This window comes from Barbus barbus, assembly GCF_936440315.1.
Source record: "Barbus barbus genome assembly, chromosome: 2".
Lineage (NCBI taxonomy): Eukaryota > Metazoa > Chordata > Actinopteri > Cypriniformes > Cyprinidae > Barbus > Barbus barbus.
This window is the reverse complement of record NC_136730.1, coordinates 20,147,907-20,169,436: the sequence shown is the minus strand read 5'-3', so window position 1 is coordinate 20,169,436 and position 21,530 is coordinate 20,147,907. Positions and strand designations below refer to the sequence as shown.

Below are 21,530 nucleotides of genomic sequence, written 5' to 3'. Positions count from 1 at the left end.
AGGGCTCTGGACAACTGAGGGTTGTGGACCACAGAGTTGTTGCATTAACCTTGACATCCGTTAGGCGCTAAAATACACCCAGCTAAACCCTGACACATTTTCTCACCCTTATCTCTCTGAGGAGTTTGGTCAGGGTCAGTTAAACCCAGATATTCCTTGAAATAGATACAGCTCTTGTGTTAAACTCACTTCTCTGATATATACACCTTTCTGGTATAACTCTGGTGTGTTTTTTTAGTTTTCATATTTTACTGGCCCTGTGGCAGTTGTTTGCAGTGTATGTATGAACGTACCATATATGCACATCAAAGCTGCATTTTTTTTTTTTATAAAATACAGTTAAAATATAATATTATGAATTATATTTATTACATTGTAAAATAACTGTTTTCTATGTTGATATAGTTTGAAATGTAATTTATTCATGTGATGGCAAAACTGAATTTTCAGCAGCCATTACTCCAGTCTTCAGTGCCAAATGCCAGTGCCATCAGAAATCATTTTGCCAAATATTTCTTATTTTCAATGTTGAAAATGGTTATAAGAACACCAGCAAATTAGCATATTGGAGTCATTTTTGAAGGATCATGTAGATTGGACTATGAAGATTTACTATTTCAGTTTTACCATGACATTTTTTACACCCACACACACAACACACAATGCACGTTGTGTCAGGTTCCAAATAGTTGGAATTATTATTAAAATGTATCTCAAGAATCTCACATTCTTTCCTATTTTGTTGTGTTATGTAGAGCAGCTTTACACATTCACCATCCATATTTTTTTTTCTAGTTAAATAGTAAAATGACATGGTTACCCAAGCATCTGCTAAAACTATTGGATCTGAATGGCTGTACCTTAGCAAACCTCGGCAGATTTGTTCCTTAAATTAGCAAATCTGAAGAGTTACGAAAGGTCATCTTGTACCACACTCAACAATCCCCAAATTTGCATCAGTCTCCTCAGCATTTAGTTAAAGCCCGTAGGCCACGGTAACTCCGACATTTAAATGTGCTTTCCACCGCTATGTGAGTAATTAATAAGTAATTGTGTTAATTGTGTGTGTGTGGGGGGAGCCTCTCCCTTCTCTTCTCTGCTTGAGCTACTCACTGACACATGCTAATAACAGAACGCCACAGAAAGATGGAGAGGGAAGCATAAACACACATTAAACATACCCAACGTGTCCTCTCTGCTATAGATTGTTGCACGTAATTAATAATTAAACGGCCACTCGTGTAATGAGTTGACCCGCTTGAACTGTTCATTACTCATCCGGCATCACTCAAACTATTTTCTGCCGTGCCCTTCGCTCCGTCTCCCTCAGGCCAAAGAGTGCGCCGCCACACCGCTGCCGACTGCATTCAGCTGACCAAGGCCTTATTACTCACTGCCACTGATTTACAACCTTCTGAGAGAGATGGTGAGAGAGAGAGCTTGAGACGGGTGTTGTGGGTACTCTCCAGGACCTACTTTAAAGAGTAATCTAGTGCACAGACCGAGAAAAAGGTAGAGTCAATGTGATGGACTGAAAGAGCAGGAGAAAAGAGAACATTTAGAAACTATACCTGAGAGAATATGAGAAACAGGCAGAATAAAGAGGATATCTGCTCAAGGAGGACATCAAGACCAGTCAATTAGAAAAATGGGAAAGATTATTCTGTGATGTGAATGTACGATCGGAGACCCATTAAATGTGAGTTTATCAGTAATGTTGAAAAGTCACTAGAAGGAAGAAAAAAGTGTCCCGAATCATATGGGAGAATTTCAGGAAGGTCACAGGTAGTTGATCTAATAATCTGACCACTTTGACTTCAAGGGGATGCTGGTAATGATAGTCTGGCTGTCTAGTTTGATAGTAGTTTTGAATTTTTAAAACTCAAAAACCCTAAATTTTTCTCCATTGCATTATGCTCTATTGTGATTTATTTGTTGTATGTTGTTGTCACTTGACAGCAGCTGAAAAACAAAAATTAGAATGTCAAGAAAAGCAAAACATCTAATTTAAGTGACTGTACCTCAGCAAACCTCAGATGATTCATTTTCTAAATTAGCAGATCTAAGAGTTTGTTCAAAAAGAGTGCATTTTTTTTCCATTCTACTGTACTACTCCCTGTGTTTTTCTGTAAATGTGCTAGATGGACATGTTTGACTGTTGCATTCACATCTGGTGTCTATTGCAGCATCTTGTGCCTGACACAGCTTTCAAAAATTGAGGTTCGACTTAGTGTTGGGTGATAAGTTTCATAGTCATATCGTCCTGTCGTCAACCTGTGAGATCGCCGATACATGATATCATCATGCTAATTTATTTAATTATTTCCTTCCTTAGTTTCATAGCCAGAGAATGAACCAACTCCAGGGTATGGCTAAAAGCAGCCTAATGTTAGTGTAATCTACACATTTGATCTTAGTCAAGTAGCATATGGATGTCATGTCGTAAAATATTTTATAAATTTGTATTTAACAATCACAATTTGATAAAAACATTGTAAGTTACTAATTATACAGCTCACATTTCGCCAAGCGCTAATATTAATTAGATAATACTAGCCTAATAATAATAATAATCGTGTTTATATCTTCAAAGGCATCAGCCACAGGCTATATCTCTGGCTATTGTCGATACACATTACTATCGTCTATCAGTACAACCCTAGTTCAAATTTTATAAAACTCATCTCGACTTTTTTCCCCCATTCCACTATACCTGCATCTTACATTTTTAAAAGCAAAAATGTGGTCTGTGTGAATGGCCCCTATAAGGAGGTTCGAGAGTTCATCTTTTATATCTCTCTACACTCAAAAAAATCCTCAAATTTGCATCAGTCTCCTTAGCACTTCGTTTAAACCTCTAGTAGGCCATGGTGAGCTTACCATCTGTAATGACGAACATGAGCTTACCATTGGAAATTATGAAAAGCCACTAAAAAACTAAAAGTGTCATGAAGTATATGGGGAAAATTCAGGAAGTTCACAGGTCGTTGATTTAATAATCTGACCACTTGGACTTCGAGAGGATGTCGGTAATGACAGTCTTGTTTGAAGGGCATTGTGTGTGAATATAGATGGCTGGTTTCCATGGTGACCCTGGTATAAATAATCAGCTGCAAGGCCTCACAGGTCTCATGGGAAGGGTGAATAAACAGCTAAATGAGGTGAAGTACGAAATGATTTTTTTTTTGTCCTCATTTACTCTATTTCTCTCCAAATAACTAAATCAGGTTCAGCTCTACTTGGTGTCTAATAGTTGTTGCTAGTGCACTTCTTTATAGGAGACGCTCTTTTTTTCAGAACAGCACACTTGTCCATCTGCACGGCGGCCCGTCTTTAATTGTCCCTCTCCGGTCGTGTATTGAAACAACCCTGATGCTTCTAATAAGACTCGGGCTTAAATTCACCTCTGTAATTACTGATCTAATTTTGCCTGATAATTGCTGCTGGGCAATTACATGTATATTTACTGCTGGTATTGTGGAGGAAGATGGGCCTTGGTCTGGCTCTGTTTGTAGTGTTGGATAATGGCAGTAAACTGCATAATATAACAGTGCTTTCATCATCATCCTCATCATGCAGCCGCCACATCAAAGATCCCCAAATGAAGGTGTTTTTGCATCCTCAAGTGTACATGCATCTGTTTGTGTACGTGTGCAAGGCTGTGTGCATCTCGATGTATTTACATGTGGGTTATGAGTGTTGCTCTGAATTTGTGTTTTTGGTCCAGACTTGGGTCATGTATGTGTACTGTGGCTTCCAGGCTGGGAGTCTTGGCTGTGTAATTATGTATAGCTGCTCTAGTGCACCTCTGGCTATGTTCATTTGAATAGGTGTGTTTCAAACTCTCTAGATCACAGAAAATCAGGGCGTCATACAAAAAAAAAATGACTAGGGAGACGATGGCTTATAAAAAGAAACATTTAGGAGACAAATGTCTTTTTAGTTGACAAATTATAGATTTTCTCAGACACTGACCGCTATGAAGGGATGCTTTTAGTGCATTATATAGACCACACATTGATTATATAAACAGTTAAATAATATGTTTTGAATTTAGTATTTTTTAGTTCCAGTTTTGTGCCATTTTTAAGTATCATTCTGTTTTCAGGAATATTCTGTCTGTTTGGGGAAAATAAATGTTGATTGTAGTTTAAAGAAGGGGGCTTGAAAATGTTCCATTACAGTTGATACAGTTGATTCGCGCAGTAAACTCATATGTAGGGCTATCGCGATTCGTCAACTAGTCGATTTTTAAAAATCGTCGACTTTCCTTTGCTCGAGTCGACTAACCAGCAAAATACCGGAAGTGACGCATTTCACATACGAGAATGCATAAAACACATTTTTAGACTATTTTCCAAGGCTGCATGATATATTAAACCCATTTAAAAATCATAATTAAGCAGAATTGTGAATTCACAAACGCTATGATTTAATTAAATAATTATATGCGATGCAGTTTAATTATTTACATGCATGTAGGTTAGATACGTGCATCTCACAGCGGCTCAGTTCAGGTAAATCATTTATAAATCTACACAAACACAGGAGAATACATCGCGATTTCAAAATAAAAGCTCAAACCCTCACTCTGAGTTTACACGGTTTGATCTCCACATATCCATGTAATTACAGCAGCTATAGCATTTCAATCCTAAAGAAATGGCCAAATATCAAAGATTAAGTGTACATTTGAATTAAATGGTGCTTGGTCAATATTAAACAAGGTTTAGATCGCGCAGTAATGTTTAAAAACAATCATCAGGTCGTTGGCGCCCCTGCAGGCCTTTGTTGTAATCTATATTAGCTCTATTGTTTATAATACATTATGTATTTTAACAGTTTTGTTCAATAAAACCATATGATTTCTTGCTTTTGATACTTTATTTCAACTAATTATTATTGCATCATTGCTATTATATATGTATTTTAAGCCATTTTAAAAGCAAATTTTCACTTCAATTTTTATTACCACAAAAAAAATATATTATAATTATTGGGCCCTATGAAATCCGTTTTATTTCCAAATGAATTTTTTTTTCCATTTTCATTTTTCTATACTCTGTTTTAATGGTTAAATTAAATTGTATTAATCAAAAAGCCTGTCTAATTAATTGAGTTTTACAGTTTTATCTTTACCAAATTCTGTTTTCCATTATTTTCTGGATTCCATTTTAATGGTTCCATTACATTTTAATAATCAAAAGCATCTCCAATTAATTGATATATATATATATATATATATATATATATATATATATATATATATATATATATATATATATATATATATATATATATATATATATATATATATATAATATTATTATTATTATTATTATTATATATATTTTTTTTTTTATTTTTTTTATTTTTTTTTCAGAAATACTGCACATTTACATTTTTCACCTAAATAAATTCTGGTAAAAAATGTTTCTGGTAAATACTCCTTTAAAAAGTGTTTTTTGATGATAATTGTATTATTAGTAGACTACAACACGTGGAGATGCTGTCTTTACACTATAATACTGAACTTTGATTTCAGTGATTTGGACTATGAGATAGACGCTAGCTTCTTGCACTCTCTGTTGCACTTCACTTTTGCTTTAAAAAAAAGATTTCATAGAAACTTGGATTTCATTTGGTTTAATAAAATATTCTTAAGTAAAATTGTTGGGGTTTTTTTTTGTGTGGGAAATTAATTGTTTAGATTAATCGATTAATCAATAAATTAGTCGATAGATTAATCGAAATAAAAATAGTCGTTAGTGGCAGCCCTACTCGTATGTTAAAAAATAACCTATGATAGTTTTTGTAAAATATTTGATTTAACTTTTTTTTTTTTAGTATACCAAATGTTGAAATGACATTTATATTTAATTACATTTTGTTGTACATGAATAAGCTAAAAATGTAAGTCTCAAAATATACATCCCACTAACAATTTTTCATTTTGAATAATTTCTTTTTGAAAAATGTAACCGATAAATTACTTGTTCAGTTATGAACTCCTGAATCAGGAATGAGCGAATGTGATTCAAACCACTAACTCTTGACTGAGTTTTAAAAAGATTGTTTATAAGAGTTATTCAGGCAGGCATCACTTCTAATGCACACATATTTCTAGACTGTCTCCAATAACAACTCGATTTTTGTTTTTATCACCTGTGCAACCTTTTTAGTCCCCTCATAACCTCGGATCAGATCATTCCTTTCTATCATCCTGCTATCCATGTGTATGTGTGTGTTTTCAAACTGCAACAAGATTGCTTCTATTGTGCAAAAAATGTTTAATTTAATTCCTACTGTCTGTTAAAGCAGTTTCTTCTCTTTGTCCCTCACAAACAGACATTTCCTGAAAGAAAATCTATTCACTTTCCCTTTCAATAAATCAGTCCTTCCCAACCACCTTGAATCTCAATTCTGTCTATAACATCAAGGCTTTTGTGTCTGTGTAACATGTTGATGTCATCAATTCTTTCCCCTGAGGTCATATTAACACACATTATGGTTATGGTTGGAATACAAATAATATTTTCTCAATAATAACATTTTTTTCAAATAACATTTTTTTTTTTCTTCTCTAGTCGTAGATAAAATAGGGGCTTCAATTTCCAGAAAGTTATGCTACACTGAATATATATCAGTTTGTTCTCAGAGGTGTCTGAATACATGCATGAGAGCAACAATTACACAATTAGAAATAGATGTGGAATTTGACTTTCACTTATTCCATTTGGTTTCGATGTGCCTGTCTTTAGAAGTATCTGATTTAATGTCCTTACCCTGTTAACATTATTTGGAGGTTAAGGTCGCAACAAAATGTTTTTGTCAACTGTATGCCTTCTGCCTTATGAGCCCATGAATGGCTGTCTTGCTCTGAGAGTGTACGCTTTTTGTCTGTTTGTGAGTGTTTGTCCCATGTTCTGTGCGTCAGCAATCGTCCACTGTCCAACAAAAGAGGGGTTCAGGTGCTTCCAAAATTGAATATACACGGCTGCTTTTGAATGTCCGCACATAGAATACCTCATTATAGACTTTAACCCGTCTGCAAACTAGTCAAGGCCACACAAAATCTACAAGTTATACACCATCAATTTTTTTTGTTTTTGTAAAGTATAAACATTTTGTTGATGTTTTTATTCTATTGTGGATATTTTTGTAAATGATCATTTTGACAATGTGTGTGTATGTTTATTTTTTTTAGGATCCTCCGGAGCTTCCAATTGGCCAGTTCAGTGAGAAATTTGTTAACTTCATTACACAGTGGTGAGTGTTTCCAATCCCAACTTAACACCTTCAGTTTTCTTCTCTTCTACCTCTCATAAATAAATAAATCCTTGTAATGTTGTAATGAATTTGCATTAATAAGCCACAACACAAACTATAAAACAAGCTCCTGGGTATTTGGTATTTTTATTATTCCTGGTATTTTTTTATTTTTTTTAATGAATACATTTAGAACATTGAAAAATACTGAAGCTGCCAAATGTTTGACTGTGCCTTGTATATATTGCCAAAATTATGTAATAAAGTGATAGCTGAAAGTTACTTTTTGCATTTATGCCAAGAAATTATTAGGATTTATTGTTCAAACCGCCACTTTGAAACACAGGGATGTATAAATATGTTTGTGTGCGTTTATATAAACACTGAACTTTCTATTCATTAAAGAATCTTAAAATATATATATATATATATATATATATATATATATATATATATATATATATATATATATATATATATATATATGGTTTCAACACAAATATTAAGCAACATGGATAAGAAATCTTTCTTGAGCAAATCAGTATATTAGAATGATTTCTGAAGAATCATGTGACACTGAAGTCTAGAGTTATGGTTGCTGAAAATTCAGCTTTGCCATCATTGAAATATATTCAAATAGAAAAATTATTTAAATAATAAAAAATATTTTCCAATATTACAGTTTACTGTATTTTTGATCAAATAATTTCAGCCTTGCCTTTCTTTCAAAAACATTTAAAAAATCATGCCGACTCCAAGTTGTGTAAAACGTAACATGTTGTGGTCTAATAGGTCTTGTGGTCTAGCCTTTCCTGGGTCTACACACCAGACAGTACAGTAGTTAGACTAGCTATACACAACAGTAAATACTTACCCAACATCTGTCCCTGGTTTGCTGACCTTGCTTTCTCAAACACATCCGCACTCAAAATTGCCTTCCACAGGTCATGCCCCAAGAAACCAGAATTCCCCACCAACCTCTTTTGCCTGAGGGCATGGTGGGTGAAGCCAGATGTTTTGGGATTTGTTTAGCAGCTGATGTTTACCTGCAGCACACTTTATTTACACAAACAGGTCACCTGGCTCGCTAGTGCCACCCCTGCCTGGCACTGCTCTTCCAACATCCCCTTCTATTATTAGCTTGCTCTGAGTGTGTGTGCCATTCATCATGGTCCAAATGAGCCCCTCTGTAGGCCGCTCTGTCCCTATAATCCCTCCCATTTCTTATCTGGGTCAGCTTGACTAATTTACTTGCACTTAGGTGTGATCTGTGCCAAGGAGAATTGATAATTACTTACCTCTCCCTTTATCACTTTGAGATGCAGTTATATTAACCTCAACAGTGCAATGATAAAGAGGATGTGACGATAAAGATGGTGTAGAAGATATACTGGATGCATCATCTGCATCTGTTAAGAAATATGGGATTCATGAATGTTTATTGAGTTCATAATACTAAGAAAGCTTTCTGTAAACTCTTTTAGAATTCTAAACTTCCTCTTCAGTTTAAAAGATTGTGTATTGACACTAAACTACAAATCAGCTTGTTCTCTTATTCTAAAAATTCTTGTATCAGAAACCTAAATGCAGGAACATGTGATGTGACTTGCATGTTAATTATGCTTATTCATTAGTGATCAGACATGTGACCTGCATAGTCACAGTGAAGTAATATTGAGATCAATTATGAATTACGAAAAATGAATTATATGAGCAAAATGAGGGACAATTTGTAGGGTTTACATGCTCTTGAAAGTATTTTCGGACACAGATTCAAGAACCGGAAAGTCCTTGAAAGTAATCGAATGCTCTCTCAGCTGGAAAACCCACAAACTTTGGCCCTGTTTACAACTAGTGAGGTTTCGTTTTAAATAAATAAAAATAATAACGATACTTGTCTGCACTGGCGTTTTCAATGAGTTTCAGAAATGATCTCCATCCACACTACACAACCAAAAACGCATGTCATATGAACATTCATGCAGGTGCAACGATGAGCATGATGTTATTGTTTACACGGTCGTCAAGGATACTAAGAGCGTATGTGGGCAGACACGCCATCGTTTTCAAAATTCTCAGTTTTGGTCTGTTTACACTGAAACGCAATCCCAGCGTTTCAAACTAAAACGGGGTATGCAGCGTTTTCGAAAGTCTCCGTTTTTTTGAGTCGAAAACGCCGAAGTAGTGTAAACAACAGGCGTAACCACAGCAAAAGTTATGCGTTTTAAAATGAAAACACACTAGTGTAAATGACATTCTAACTGAAGTATTTTAACATAAGTAAGCAGTAAGATTGCTATATTGAGCTTGCATGTGCAAATATTAAATATTATACTTGATGTGTTATTATAAAGGCCTTCAGGTACACCATGTATACTGAAACGGGATTAAAGTTGGTGTTTGCGGAGGTACTTGGAAAAAGTCCTTGAATCTGGTGATCATTTAAGAGTAGGAACCCCGAATTTGTCAAATCTTGTGCTGTTTCTGTGTGCAGCACCTGCTGCTATAAAGTCCTTTTGATATGCTTTCAAACAGAGTGACTAAAGTTTTTATTTTCACAAGGTCCCTGATCACTTTAGTCTGACCTTAACAGTTTCAGTGTCACATTTCAACATGGATTGGTTTGTGAACTTGACTTAAGAGGATGGTATTGAAGGGGATGCGCAGTGCATGTGAATGTACAAGCACAGCGGCAAAAAATGGCCCATTTAATTTTGATCCATTTAAAAGGTCAGATTGAAGTTGGATAAAAAGTCAGGAAATTGAAATAGTTTTGTGTACAAAAACCCTGTCTAATGTTAGCAGTATCGAGGGGGAGGGGGGAATAAAATGACAAAATATATTTCAATATGTCCTTTAAAAGCCTTTATAAAGGTTAAAGGTCATTGCACACTGAGTCCGAAATTTTTGAACGTAAAAAAATAAATACAACCTCACGTTGTGTCAATCACGTTTACACACTGCCTCCGAAACCTTCGTCCTTCATAAAAAAATTCGAATCCGGTTCGATTTTCTGCATTTTTGCAACCGTAGCATGCATTTTCATAGGAAAGGATGACGAATACGAAAAAAACGGAAAAACGCATTTTGTAAACAAAATTTTGTTTACAAAACAAAACGAACATTTTGGACTCAGTGTGCAGTGACCTTAATTCCTTGCTGTCCATTGTTATTGTGAGATTCATACTTTCATTGACTGATAAATTGGCCAATATTTGATGAAAAACATACTATTAATGTAAATCTTTTGACTAGCACCATATCACATACGGAGCAAGTATCACTGAAGGTTTAACTCATAAACCCTTGCTATTTTAATATTGGGTTAAAAAAAGTCCTCAAATGTGTCGTGAAATTCTTTAAATCCTCGTTTGATGAGCAAAGCAGGTAAGTCCAGGTTTGGCCTCCTCAGTCATATCTCACGGAGTTCTGACATGCTTCTTTTGCATTCATTCTTTTGAATTAAGAGGACAATTAATTACTACATGTGTAATCACATATAATGACCTCTTATGCTTTTGTTCTTATAGTATGAGGAAGCAACCCAAAGAAAGACCAGCTCCAAACAATCTTATGGTGAGTCTCTTTTACGCTAGTTCACATTTTCCCCGTAAGTCCAAATCAGAACATGAAATGCCAATTATTTCATGAATGGAGTAAATGAATGGGTGTATTCGATGGTAGGAAGGCTTTTTTTGGGACTCTGTGTAAGCCTTTGGATAAAACCTTGACATTTTTGTTTTAGAATCAGAATCAGAAAGAGCTTTATTGCCAAGTATGCTAGCGCATACAAGGAATATGTTTTAGTGTCATAAACTTTAACTGTTCATAAATTGGATTGCCTGGGGGAAGAAACTGTTCTTGTGCCTGGCTGTCCTGGTAATTGGGGCTCTGCAGCGCCGGCCAGATGCCAAAAGTTCAAAAAGGGGATGACTTGGATGTGAGGGATCCAGAGTGATTTTCTGAGCCCTTTTCCTCACTCTGGATATATACAGTTCTCGGACGGTGTGTAGGGGGGCACCGATAATCCGTTCAGCAGTCCAAACCATTCTCTGTAGTCTGATGATTTTGTAGCTGAGCCAAACCAGACAGTTATTGGTGTGCACAGGACAGACTCAATGACGGCTAAGTAGAACTGTTTCATTAGCTCCTGTGGCAGGTTAAACTTCCTCAGCTGGTGAAGGGAGTACAACCTTTTGTTGGGCTTTTTTTTTACAATGGAGTTGATGTGAGTGCCCCAATTCAGGTCCTGAGAGATGATGGATCCCAGGAACTTGAATGTCTCCACTGCAGTCACAGTGCTGTCTATGATGGTGAGTGGGGGGAGTGCAGGGGGGTTTCTCCTGAAGTCCACGATCATCTCCACTGTTTTTAGCGTGTTGAGCTCAAGGTTGTTTAGACTGCACCAGACAGCCAGCTCTTTAACCTCCTGTCTGTAGGCAGACTCGTCAACGTCCAGGATGAGGCCAATGAGTGTGGCGTCGTCTGCAAACTTCACGAGGTTGACAGAGGGGTCTTTAGAGGTGCAGAGAACACAGCCCTGAGGGGCACCAGTGTTGGTGGAGCGGCTGTTTGACATGAATTTCCCCAGTCTCACTAGTTGTTGCCTATCTGTCAGAAAGCTGGTGATCCACTGACAGATAGCGCTAGGGACAAAGAGCTGGGTTAGTTTGGACTGGAGGAGTGTAAGGATGATGGTGTTGGAAGTAAAGTCCACAAACAGGATCCTCACGTAAGTCCCTGGTCTGTCCAGGTGTTGCGGGATGTAGTGTTGTCAAAAATATCGATATTTCGATAAATATCGATACTGAAATATCTGAACGGTACCAATATTAATTTCCCGAAGTATCGATACACCGATACTAGCCGAGCTGTCACTTTCATTTCTCTCCAAAGGCGCGTGGACAAGCACCACACGTGACCGCACTCGTCTCCTTCGCTCTAGTTAAATAGCAAAAGTGAAGTGAATAGAAAGATGACTGCTCTGGATGTTAAAGAACACAACAGGAGCGCTATCTGTAGGAATCTATGATCTCCGCGATGCAGAGAACGCCACGGAATCCAGTCATAAAAACGGAATTTTCAGTTTAACGCGGAATGTCACGGAATTTGTCAAAGTTTGGATGAATTCATCAAAAGTAGGTCATTACACTTAAATCAAATCGCGATATGGAGTAGTATCTGTAAATATTAAGCTGCAAAAGTCGATTTAAATATGAATCCTGCATGTTTTGCGCGTCTCTGTGTGAATGTGCTGCACGTGCGGTTGTGTTTATTTATGTGGCGCTCGCGGTGATTTCAGCGTCTGCCGTCTCAATGAGGACATAAATACATCAACAATATCTCCAGAACTGATCTGAAAGGCACTTTACGAGCATTTTACCATTTAATTTGAGTAAAACTAGCGTCCTATCATACACACACAGAACTTTAAAGGTATTCACGGCAACCCGTCAAAATAAAAGTTCGGTTTAGCGGCCTATTAAAGACTGTGTGCCAGAAATAGGCTATATTACTATTATTTAGTAGAATGTACATAATACTACTACTTACTACTACTGTTCATTTTTTTAAAAGAAATAATCACAAAATATTTTAATTTTAATAGTAAATCCCCTTCATTTGCCAAAAATGTAAATGTTTAATTTTCATTAATTCAGATATAAATTAATTAAAATTGTTTTATGCCTTCATCTGATATCCAGTCAAATTTAAATACACAACACAGAATTTCTGAGGGGGAAAACACATTTCATAAGGCTACTGTAAGAATAAATAAAAATAGTTTGTATGCATTGAAATAATAGACATGCTAAAACACAGAATTTGGTAACAATAAAACATAAGGTGAGAAAAAAACAAAACATTTCATACGGCCCTAAACGTGTCATTTTTGTTACACTTTTAATAAATTAAATGTTAAATTGTATAATTTTCATGATTTTAATGAAATTCAATGAAATTTTAATTTAAAATTTAATTTAAAATTCAAACGGAAAAAAACGGAATCCAGAAAATTAAAATGGAAAAACTTTAATGTAGAAGAAAATAAAACGGAATTTGTGGAAAAATAAAACTGATTTCATAGGGCCCTATATCTGGAAATATTTTGGTTATGAAGCAAATGAGAATATCAACAAATAGAACTTTGGATTTTAATTAGTACATGTATTAGTAAACGTTAGTTTCAATTAACATTTAACTAACATTAGCTAAGATTAATAAATAAATCAACAAATGCAGTACCTCAAGACATTTTTTTGTTCATGTAAAATATACCGCATGTTCTCGACTTGTTACATTTATCTTTAAATTAAAAAAATTACCCCCTTAATATTGTGGCAGTTTTTTTCTCCGTGGTATCGAAAATGGTATCGAATATCGATATTTTTCAAGGTATCGTATCGAAGTTAGAAATTCCAGTATCGTGACAACACTAGCGGGATGTAACGCAGTCCCATGTTGACAGCATCATCCACGGACCTGTTTGCTCGGTAAGCAAACTGCAGGGGGTCCAGTGATGTCCTTCAAATAAGCCAGAACCAGTTTTTCAAATGACGTCATGAGGACAGATGTTAGAGCCACAGGTCTGTAGTCATTTAAGCCCTGTTATCTTGGGTTTCTTTGGAACAGGGATGATGGTGGAGCATTTGAAGTAGGAAGGGACTTCACACAGCTCCAGTGATCTGTTGAAGATCTGTGTGAAGATGGGGGCCAGCTGGTCAGCACAGTTTTTCAAGCAGGCTGGTGTCACACCATTTGGGCCTGGTGCCTTCCTTCTCTTGTTCCTCCTGAAGATCTTCTTCACTGATCTGAAGTACAGGAGTGGGGAAGAAGGGGGTTGCAGGAGGTGTTAACGGTTGTGTAGAGAGATGGTCAGGACTAGTGTGTGGGGGTTTCAAATCCACAATAAAACTCATTCAGATCTTCAGCAAGTTGTTGATTCACCTCAGTGCTGGGGGATGGTTTCTTCTGGCTTTTGTTGGAAAACTTAATCTGTCCTGTGTTACATACTCCACTAATCTGCACCATGCAAGTAACGTCTATGACCATCAGGCTATTGATTTTAATTTTTTAAGTTTTGTGTAACCTTTGAGTCCTCTGCCGTGGATTCAGCCGTGGAAGGACAAAAAAGCAGCAGGATGCTATGTGTGTTTGTGCTATGTGGCACATTACTATTAGTTGCTATCGGATAAAAAGCTGCTTGAGCATTGTGATATTAAACGCCTCTAAATGTTTACATTTGAACATCTTTAAAAGATGTGTATACATTTTAATGTGCTTTTGGTAGTCTAAGCACTTCTTGAAGCTTCTCCCATTAGGGGATATAAAAGGGACAATACAATGAAGGGAAAATGCAATACAATACAAAAATTTTTTTTTAGATTATCAGCCAGAGGTTAATTAAAGGCTGAAACAAGATTTTAATGTTAAAAATGTCTGGTCAATGGGATCAGATTAATTTCAGATGCATTTAGTAGCTCTCTGAATTTAGAAAGAATTCACATACTCAAAATCAAATATAAAAGGGTGCATGTTTTTTTATTTAATTAAAGTGATATTTATTTTTTTAAATATAGTTTTGGTTTTCATAATCAACAAATGATATAATTTATGACATTTTGATGTGCATTTAATGTTTTCCTATTGTCATAAACTGAAAAAAATGATGTAGAAGAGATTTTTACTCAGAAATTGTTAATAAATTTCACACTTAATTACAAAGAAATGGCAAGTAACACATTGAATTAAATGTAACATTTTGAAGTTGGAAGACTGTAAAACATAATTAAAACAACATAATTTTGTATTTGTTTTTAACAACCGTTTGCCAGTGTATGAATAACATTATTTATTTATTATTATTGACTCATTGTGTTCTCATCCAAAAGGGAAACTTGTGAATATTTTTGTCTCAATTCTAAGGCTCAGGCTTAAATGACATATTATTCATTGGAATTCTGAGTCTCAGCCCAGGCTACATCTATGTCTGGGAAATCAGTCCACAGGCTCTTAATGCTTCTTAACTCAAAAACTGTCTATACTGGGCGCGACAAAGCAACCGTTGCAGATCATTTGAACTTTGAGGCAGAAATAGTCAGTAAATGTCTTAAAGAGAACAAAGCATCAATTTACTGTCAGGGTTTTGTCGTGCCACATCCACTATAGACAGCATCACTGATTATAATGGGTTCTACTGTATTTTGTCATATCATGCTGCACCACTCATGTCCGGCGTAGATGCGGTGTTAATTCTATTTCTGTGCAATTTGGAACAACTCAAATTCCTCCAGTGGCTGGGCTGACTAGGTTGCGTGCCGGTTCACACTGTCACAGAAATTAGCACTCAGAGCCTTTAAAAGCTGTCAGCACAGCAGCTGGATTTTCTCAGTACCACGGACAGCGCAGTCCACAGAGATCTGACTGCTAATGCAGAGAGTATGAGTGTGGTACCTGTGCTTCAGTGTATGCTCACTCACTGTTGACTTCAACTCTATCAGAATGATGCTTACCATTTAACTCATCACTCTGAGAACAAATGAAAAATTTTCTTCATCCTCTAATATCAGATGTCTGGATACTTGCACTGTTATTAAAACATACCAGTGTTTGTCTTTTTTGACTGTTCTAATACATTTTTGTTTTCATTTTCACGTTTTTTTCTTTAAATCAGTGTTTATTTATTTATCAGGAATGCATTAAGCAGATTAAATGACATTTATCATTTTTACAAAAGATTTCTATTGAAACAAAATATTATTTTGAAAAAAATATTAAAATATATATCCAACATTTTAACATTGATTATAATAATAATGTTTCTTGAGCACCAAATCAGCATATGCTGATAATTCAGCTTTGGTATCACACGAATAAATTACATTTTAAAATATATTTAAATAGAAAAGAGTTTTTTTAAATTGTAAGAATATTTCATATATTTAACTGTTTTTACTCTATTAGTGATTTAATCAAATGCATCCTCGGAGGCATATATATATATATATTTTATACAATTTTTTCCAAACTTTACAAGATTCCAAACTTTTGAATCATCGTGTGTTTTTGAATATTTTTAGGGTCTTAAGATCAGAAGACCAGGATATGTTACTTTTAGTTAGACACAGTGCAGTGATTGACATCTTTCTCTCTCATTGTCACTCAACCTTTTAGCACCTTTTGTCCCCTCCTGGCCTCTGCCATCCCCCTTTCCCTGCGGGCTGTCCAGGGGGCTCAGCTGCAGCAGATATGAGCTTCAGCCAGGGACAAAAAGCTGAAAGAGTCCCACTAACTCACCGAATCTGTCACAGCCCTCCTTTAGCCACCCCCACGTTTCCAGATTGTGTGGGCTGATGAGCTAAGGAGCGATTGCTTATGTTCATGTGTTTTAAGACCCATGGGAGCGGCCCTTTAAAAGACACACAGTCTCACTGAATGCCAGCAGCCCGTGCCGTGGGGATTCGGATGAGAACAGGCTTTGAAAGCCCTCTGACACCGCTCTGATGACTTGTTTACACATTAGCACGCTGAGGAGCTTCTTGAACTCCCCCGGGGGTAATCCTACCTTTTAGCTCTCTGACACTGTCTGTCTGCCATCCCTCTCTCTCGCCCACACCCCTGAGAATGGTGGTCTTCAAAGCTGCCAGAATCTCTTTGCCACAAAGACTTGATCAAATGTTAGAGATCAGATCGTTAGAATAAATCAATCAGCTGCAGTTTTGATTTTAATTTAGCTTGGGCTGTTATCAGAGTTTGATAAAATTCACTTTATATGCAGTTGTATTTATATAGAAATATTAGAAATGGGAATTTTAAAGAATTGAACAGTTTCTCTTGCGTGTAATCCAGTTACATGAATGATTAATGGAAGGAATCTGCGGACAAAATCGATAATATCTGCATCATTCAAACGTTTGTGTTAGGTAAGACATTTTTATGTTTTTGAAAGCAAGCGCTTATGCTCACCAAGGCTGTGTGTATTTGATCAAAAATACAGTAAAACAGATGTAAACAGTAAAACATGTCTTTACTGTCACCTTTGATCAATTTAATTCATCCTTGCTAAATAAGTGTGAGTTAAAAAAAAATGAACACTTATTTAGCAAGGATGAATTAATTTTTGAACTACAGTTGTAGCTGATTTAAATCATAGTAAGTTAGTTTAAATCAAAGTTATAAGCTGTACGTTTAACTAAAAAGACCTAGGTCATAGGAGTCAAGCAATATTGTGTACTGAGTTTTCTGAAAACATTGAGTTTGAAACACAGACCTGTTTTGGAGCTCAATCTGAGAAATGACTGGCTGTTATTGAGATGTTTGTGTTGTGTTTGATACGTGGCAGCCAACAATCCCGTCTCACTCACAGACATAGTGTTAATTGAAGTAGGCTTACTCTGCAGCTTTTTAATCCAGATAGATGGTCTATCCCATGGTGACTGCTGAATTAAAAGATCAGCATTTATGAAATCTTAACATTGTCCAAGAGCTCATATACATTGTCCTGTATCCATTGGGAGCAGGTCGTTAGTATGCAAATCTGAAAAGACCTAGTTATTACTCCGACTTCTACACCTTCGTTAGTCTGTTTCGCTCTCTCGTGTTTTCTCTCGGCTACAGTATCGGCCTTGTGCATACACACACACACACACACACACACAATGGCACGCATTACGCAGAGCTGTCACTGTTCGCCAACACATTCTAATGAGGTGATGACCAACCACTTGTTATAATTGCTTTGGACTCCTTTTAATTTTCAAGCTTATTAATCATATGTAGAGTTATTTAAAATTGCATAAATTAATCTTAGATTAAAAAGCATTTAACAGACTCAAAACAATTAAAGAGAGATGTGAGATTTCCCCTGGGTTTGGCAGTTTTACTTTAATAGAGAATTCAGGTGATTATCACACTTTGATATGGGGCTGTGATTAATGTAGCCACACTTTTAAATGAGATTTTCCCATTTATTTATTTTTTTGTTCACGTCTTGGAAAGGTAAAGCCGGGAGACGATAATGACCTAACTAACAGAGTATTTATACAGCCTCTCCACTCTGCAAGTGTGCTAAGTTAGCAGCAGGTGGGTTAATTAATGGAGGTCCTGTTTCTGCATGCTCCAGCACACACACTCACACACCCAACAGAGGGACACACAGGTGGTGTGGTTTATGTGTTTGTGATCCATCTCAGCACAGCCAAACAAGCAGGTGACCATCTAAGCTCTGATTTATTTCAGGTCGGCAGAGACGCATCCTAATGTATGTGTGTTTGCATTAGTTAGCAGACCTGCACATCAATTTGCTTTCTGTTAGATGCATGGTTATTAAATAAAGCTTTTTGTTTCATGACCTGAAAGAAATAACTATTAGCTTAAAAATTAAAATGGCATGTACAGGTAAAATAATGAAATCTATTTAAAAAAAAAAATTAATCCATAATAAAAAAATTACTTTAGCTAGTTACCAAGGTAACATTTCTTATTTTAATAGTTTAATTTTATGTACTTTTTATGTATTAAAATAAATTAATTTAAAAAAATTACTAAAACTTTAAAATGAAATGTAAAATCTAAAAATAAAAACTGATTCAAAATTTTAAAAATACATCCAATATATTATCTTAATAATGCTAAAATATTGTTAACGTGCTTGGGCTCTGATTGTTTTGTTAACTTCAGCTGCTTTAATGTCTGAGGGGTTGATTTTATTCAACCTTTTTTGTTATATGAAAATCACATTAAAGTGTTTTACCATGCCTTCATCATTTATTTTTGTTATTTTTCAAATGTCTTATGTAATAATTGTTTTATTTTACCCATGTCCCAGAAATATGAAAATCCACAACAAAAATATTACATTTAAAATAATATCTAAAAAAATTCAATTCTGAAATCAACCATTTTGATATTTATTTTGTGAAAGGGATTTATATATGACTGTCCCACAGCTGTGGTATCATTTCCAATAAACAGAGCAAATTTGGCCTTTGTTGAATATTTATTTATTGTCATTTCCAGTTAAGCTGCAATTTTGTCAAATTATGCAAAAGTTTTACTTGAATGTTGTTTGATAGCACGTCTGCTGTGATGTATGTATTTTACGTCCATGGACAAATGTAACAAGTGAAAGTATAGAAAGTGTTTTAAGAGACTTAATTTCCAAAAGTGGCGATAGTAGAAGAATTATGAGATGAACTCTCTCCTCTGTCTATCGCTGGGGTCAGAGCCTCACCTGAGCAGGCAGGCTCAACATGCAGAAGCAGAGCTGCACATGACTGCAGCAGGTCTGCTTGAGAAGCTGGCAGCGAGGCCATGTGATTGATGAGATGGGTGGCTGGTAGAGTCGCCTCTCAGGACTGCCCTCTCCAGCACTCCAGCACTGAGAGTGATTAACCTCACTGTGGCACAGGCAGAGCTCACCATTAAGAGGACAGAACGATTGATGGTAGAGCGTTGTCCTCGTTGAGAGAGGATGCTGTAGTGGTGAAACGGTATGAGAAGATCATCAAAGGTGTTCAGTCTGCGTCAAATGAACATCAGATTAAGAAACGGTTGTTTGTTTACTGATGAGAAGTCTGATTTTCAGCTTCTTTTCAGTTCAGCTTGGATTTCTTTACAATTAAGGCCTCCTAATGATTTTTTATTTGGATCACTGTCCTTCAAGTCGAAGTTGAACTATTTAATTCTAAATTGGTACTTGAGATTATGCTGCTCATTCTGTTACAGTTCATCTCTGTTGAATATGAATATATTGACATGAACGTAACGGAAAGCTGTAAACTGTATCTGTCCTTTTCATTTTTATTGCACACCACAGTGAGATTTATGGTTTCAGAATGATGTGCTTACTGTCAGTCCATAATTTTGTTGTCTTTGAACAAGTGAACATAATTGTTGTTCAGGCTCCATTACTAATTTATATTGCTGTTATGTATCAGTGAAGAATCATTTGCCTCATTCTGTGTGTTTTTTTTTTTTTTCTTTTCCTCCCTTCAGGACCACTCTTTTATCATGCAATATAATGATGGCAACACAGAGGTCGTGTCCATGTGGGTGTGCCGCAGTCTAGAGGAGCGCAAAAGCCAGCAAGCACAGAGACTCATGTGAACAGCAGCGGCACTGGATGGAATTCTGGGTGTCCACATTTCCTCACTTTACTCTTCCACTGAACCTAGAGAAACAGCAGCTGATCCCGCAGCGCCTCACATAGAGCACCTCCTCCCAACCTTGAGTTAAATGGTGCATGGTGAGAGAGCTGCTACGAGTCTAATGCAGATTATGCTAGCATCCTGCAAATGAGGATTTGAACGGTGTATGTTGGTTTGCATCGATGCAAATCTTTAACTTTGTTTTCTGCAGTGGGTTTCTTTTCACTTTCTGTGCAGATTCCAAAGTAAATGTTTTCACAGAAGATCCTTGCGGGGGGCTGTTGCTTGCTCGACTCAGATTTCGCTCCTGTGGGTTTGGATTTGAGAGAAAATACTGTCTCTGTCTGTACTTAAAGCAACAATCTGGTTTTGCCAAAACATTGTGGGCATGTCATAAATCATCTCGGTTTTTAAATATATGGGCTTGTCGAGTATTGCTCCCTGCTGCAGTGCAAGTCATGCTGCTGTTGTTTTAAAAGACACTTTTTGTTGAGTTTCACAAATGGCCTACCAGTTGTAGTAATACACCACTGAAGATGGAAAAATGTGATGCCTTGTTATGGTGGAAGGCTCGTGTGGATGAGCTTTTAGATAGTAAAACAGCAGCCGACTGTAGTGATGCATGAGAGGCCAGTGGCTTTGGTTCTTGCCCTCATCCAGTATAAGCCCAGCTGCAAACTTTATTCAAGGGGTTCATGGGAATTGGTTACTTTGATTTGGGCATTGCCTTAATCTCTCTTTTAAGGTCATTTTATACACTTTTAGCTCTATGTACACTACTGTTTAAAAGTATGTAATCAGTAAGGAAGAATTCAATTGAACAAAATTGACAGTAAAGACAATTTTGTGGAAGATTTATGTTGCAAATAAATTTTGTTCTTTTGAACTTCCTGCAAAAAAGTTACCATGCTTGCCTCAAAAATATGAAGCAGCACAACAATGGTGAGAAGAAATGTTTCATGAGCACCAAATATCATATCAAAATGATTTCTGAAGAATCATGTGGCACTGAAGACTGAAGTAATGACTGCTGTAAATTTAGCTCTGCCATTGCAGGAATAAGTTACATTTTAAAACATATTAAAAATAGAAAACAGATCCCCTGCTGATTTT

General features: G+C 36.1%; 1 protein-coding gene across 2 annotated transcripts in view; it reads left to right on the top strand.

Annotated features, from left to right (window-relative positions):
- The window catches only part of LOC306880874 (dual specificity mitogen-activated protein kinase kinase 5-like), a 49,080-nt gene extending 27,550 nt beyond the window's left edge, over positions 1-21,530 (top strand). Inside the window, exons 20-22 of one of the 2 annotated variants that reach the window (XM_079434673.1) lie at positions 7,208-7,269; positions 10,800-10,845; positions 20,266-21,530. In XM_079434673.1, coding sequence (XP_079290799.1) covers positions 7,208-7,269; positions 10,800-10,845; positions 20,266-20,376 — 219 coding nt within the window. In that variant the 3' untranslated portion in view covers positions 20,377-21,530. The remainder of the gene's footprint in view (positions 1-7,207; positions 7,270-10,799; positions 10,846-20,265) is intronic. The other variant, XM_079434674.1, reaches the window with a different exon arrangement.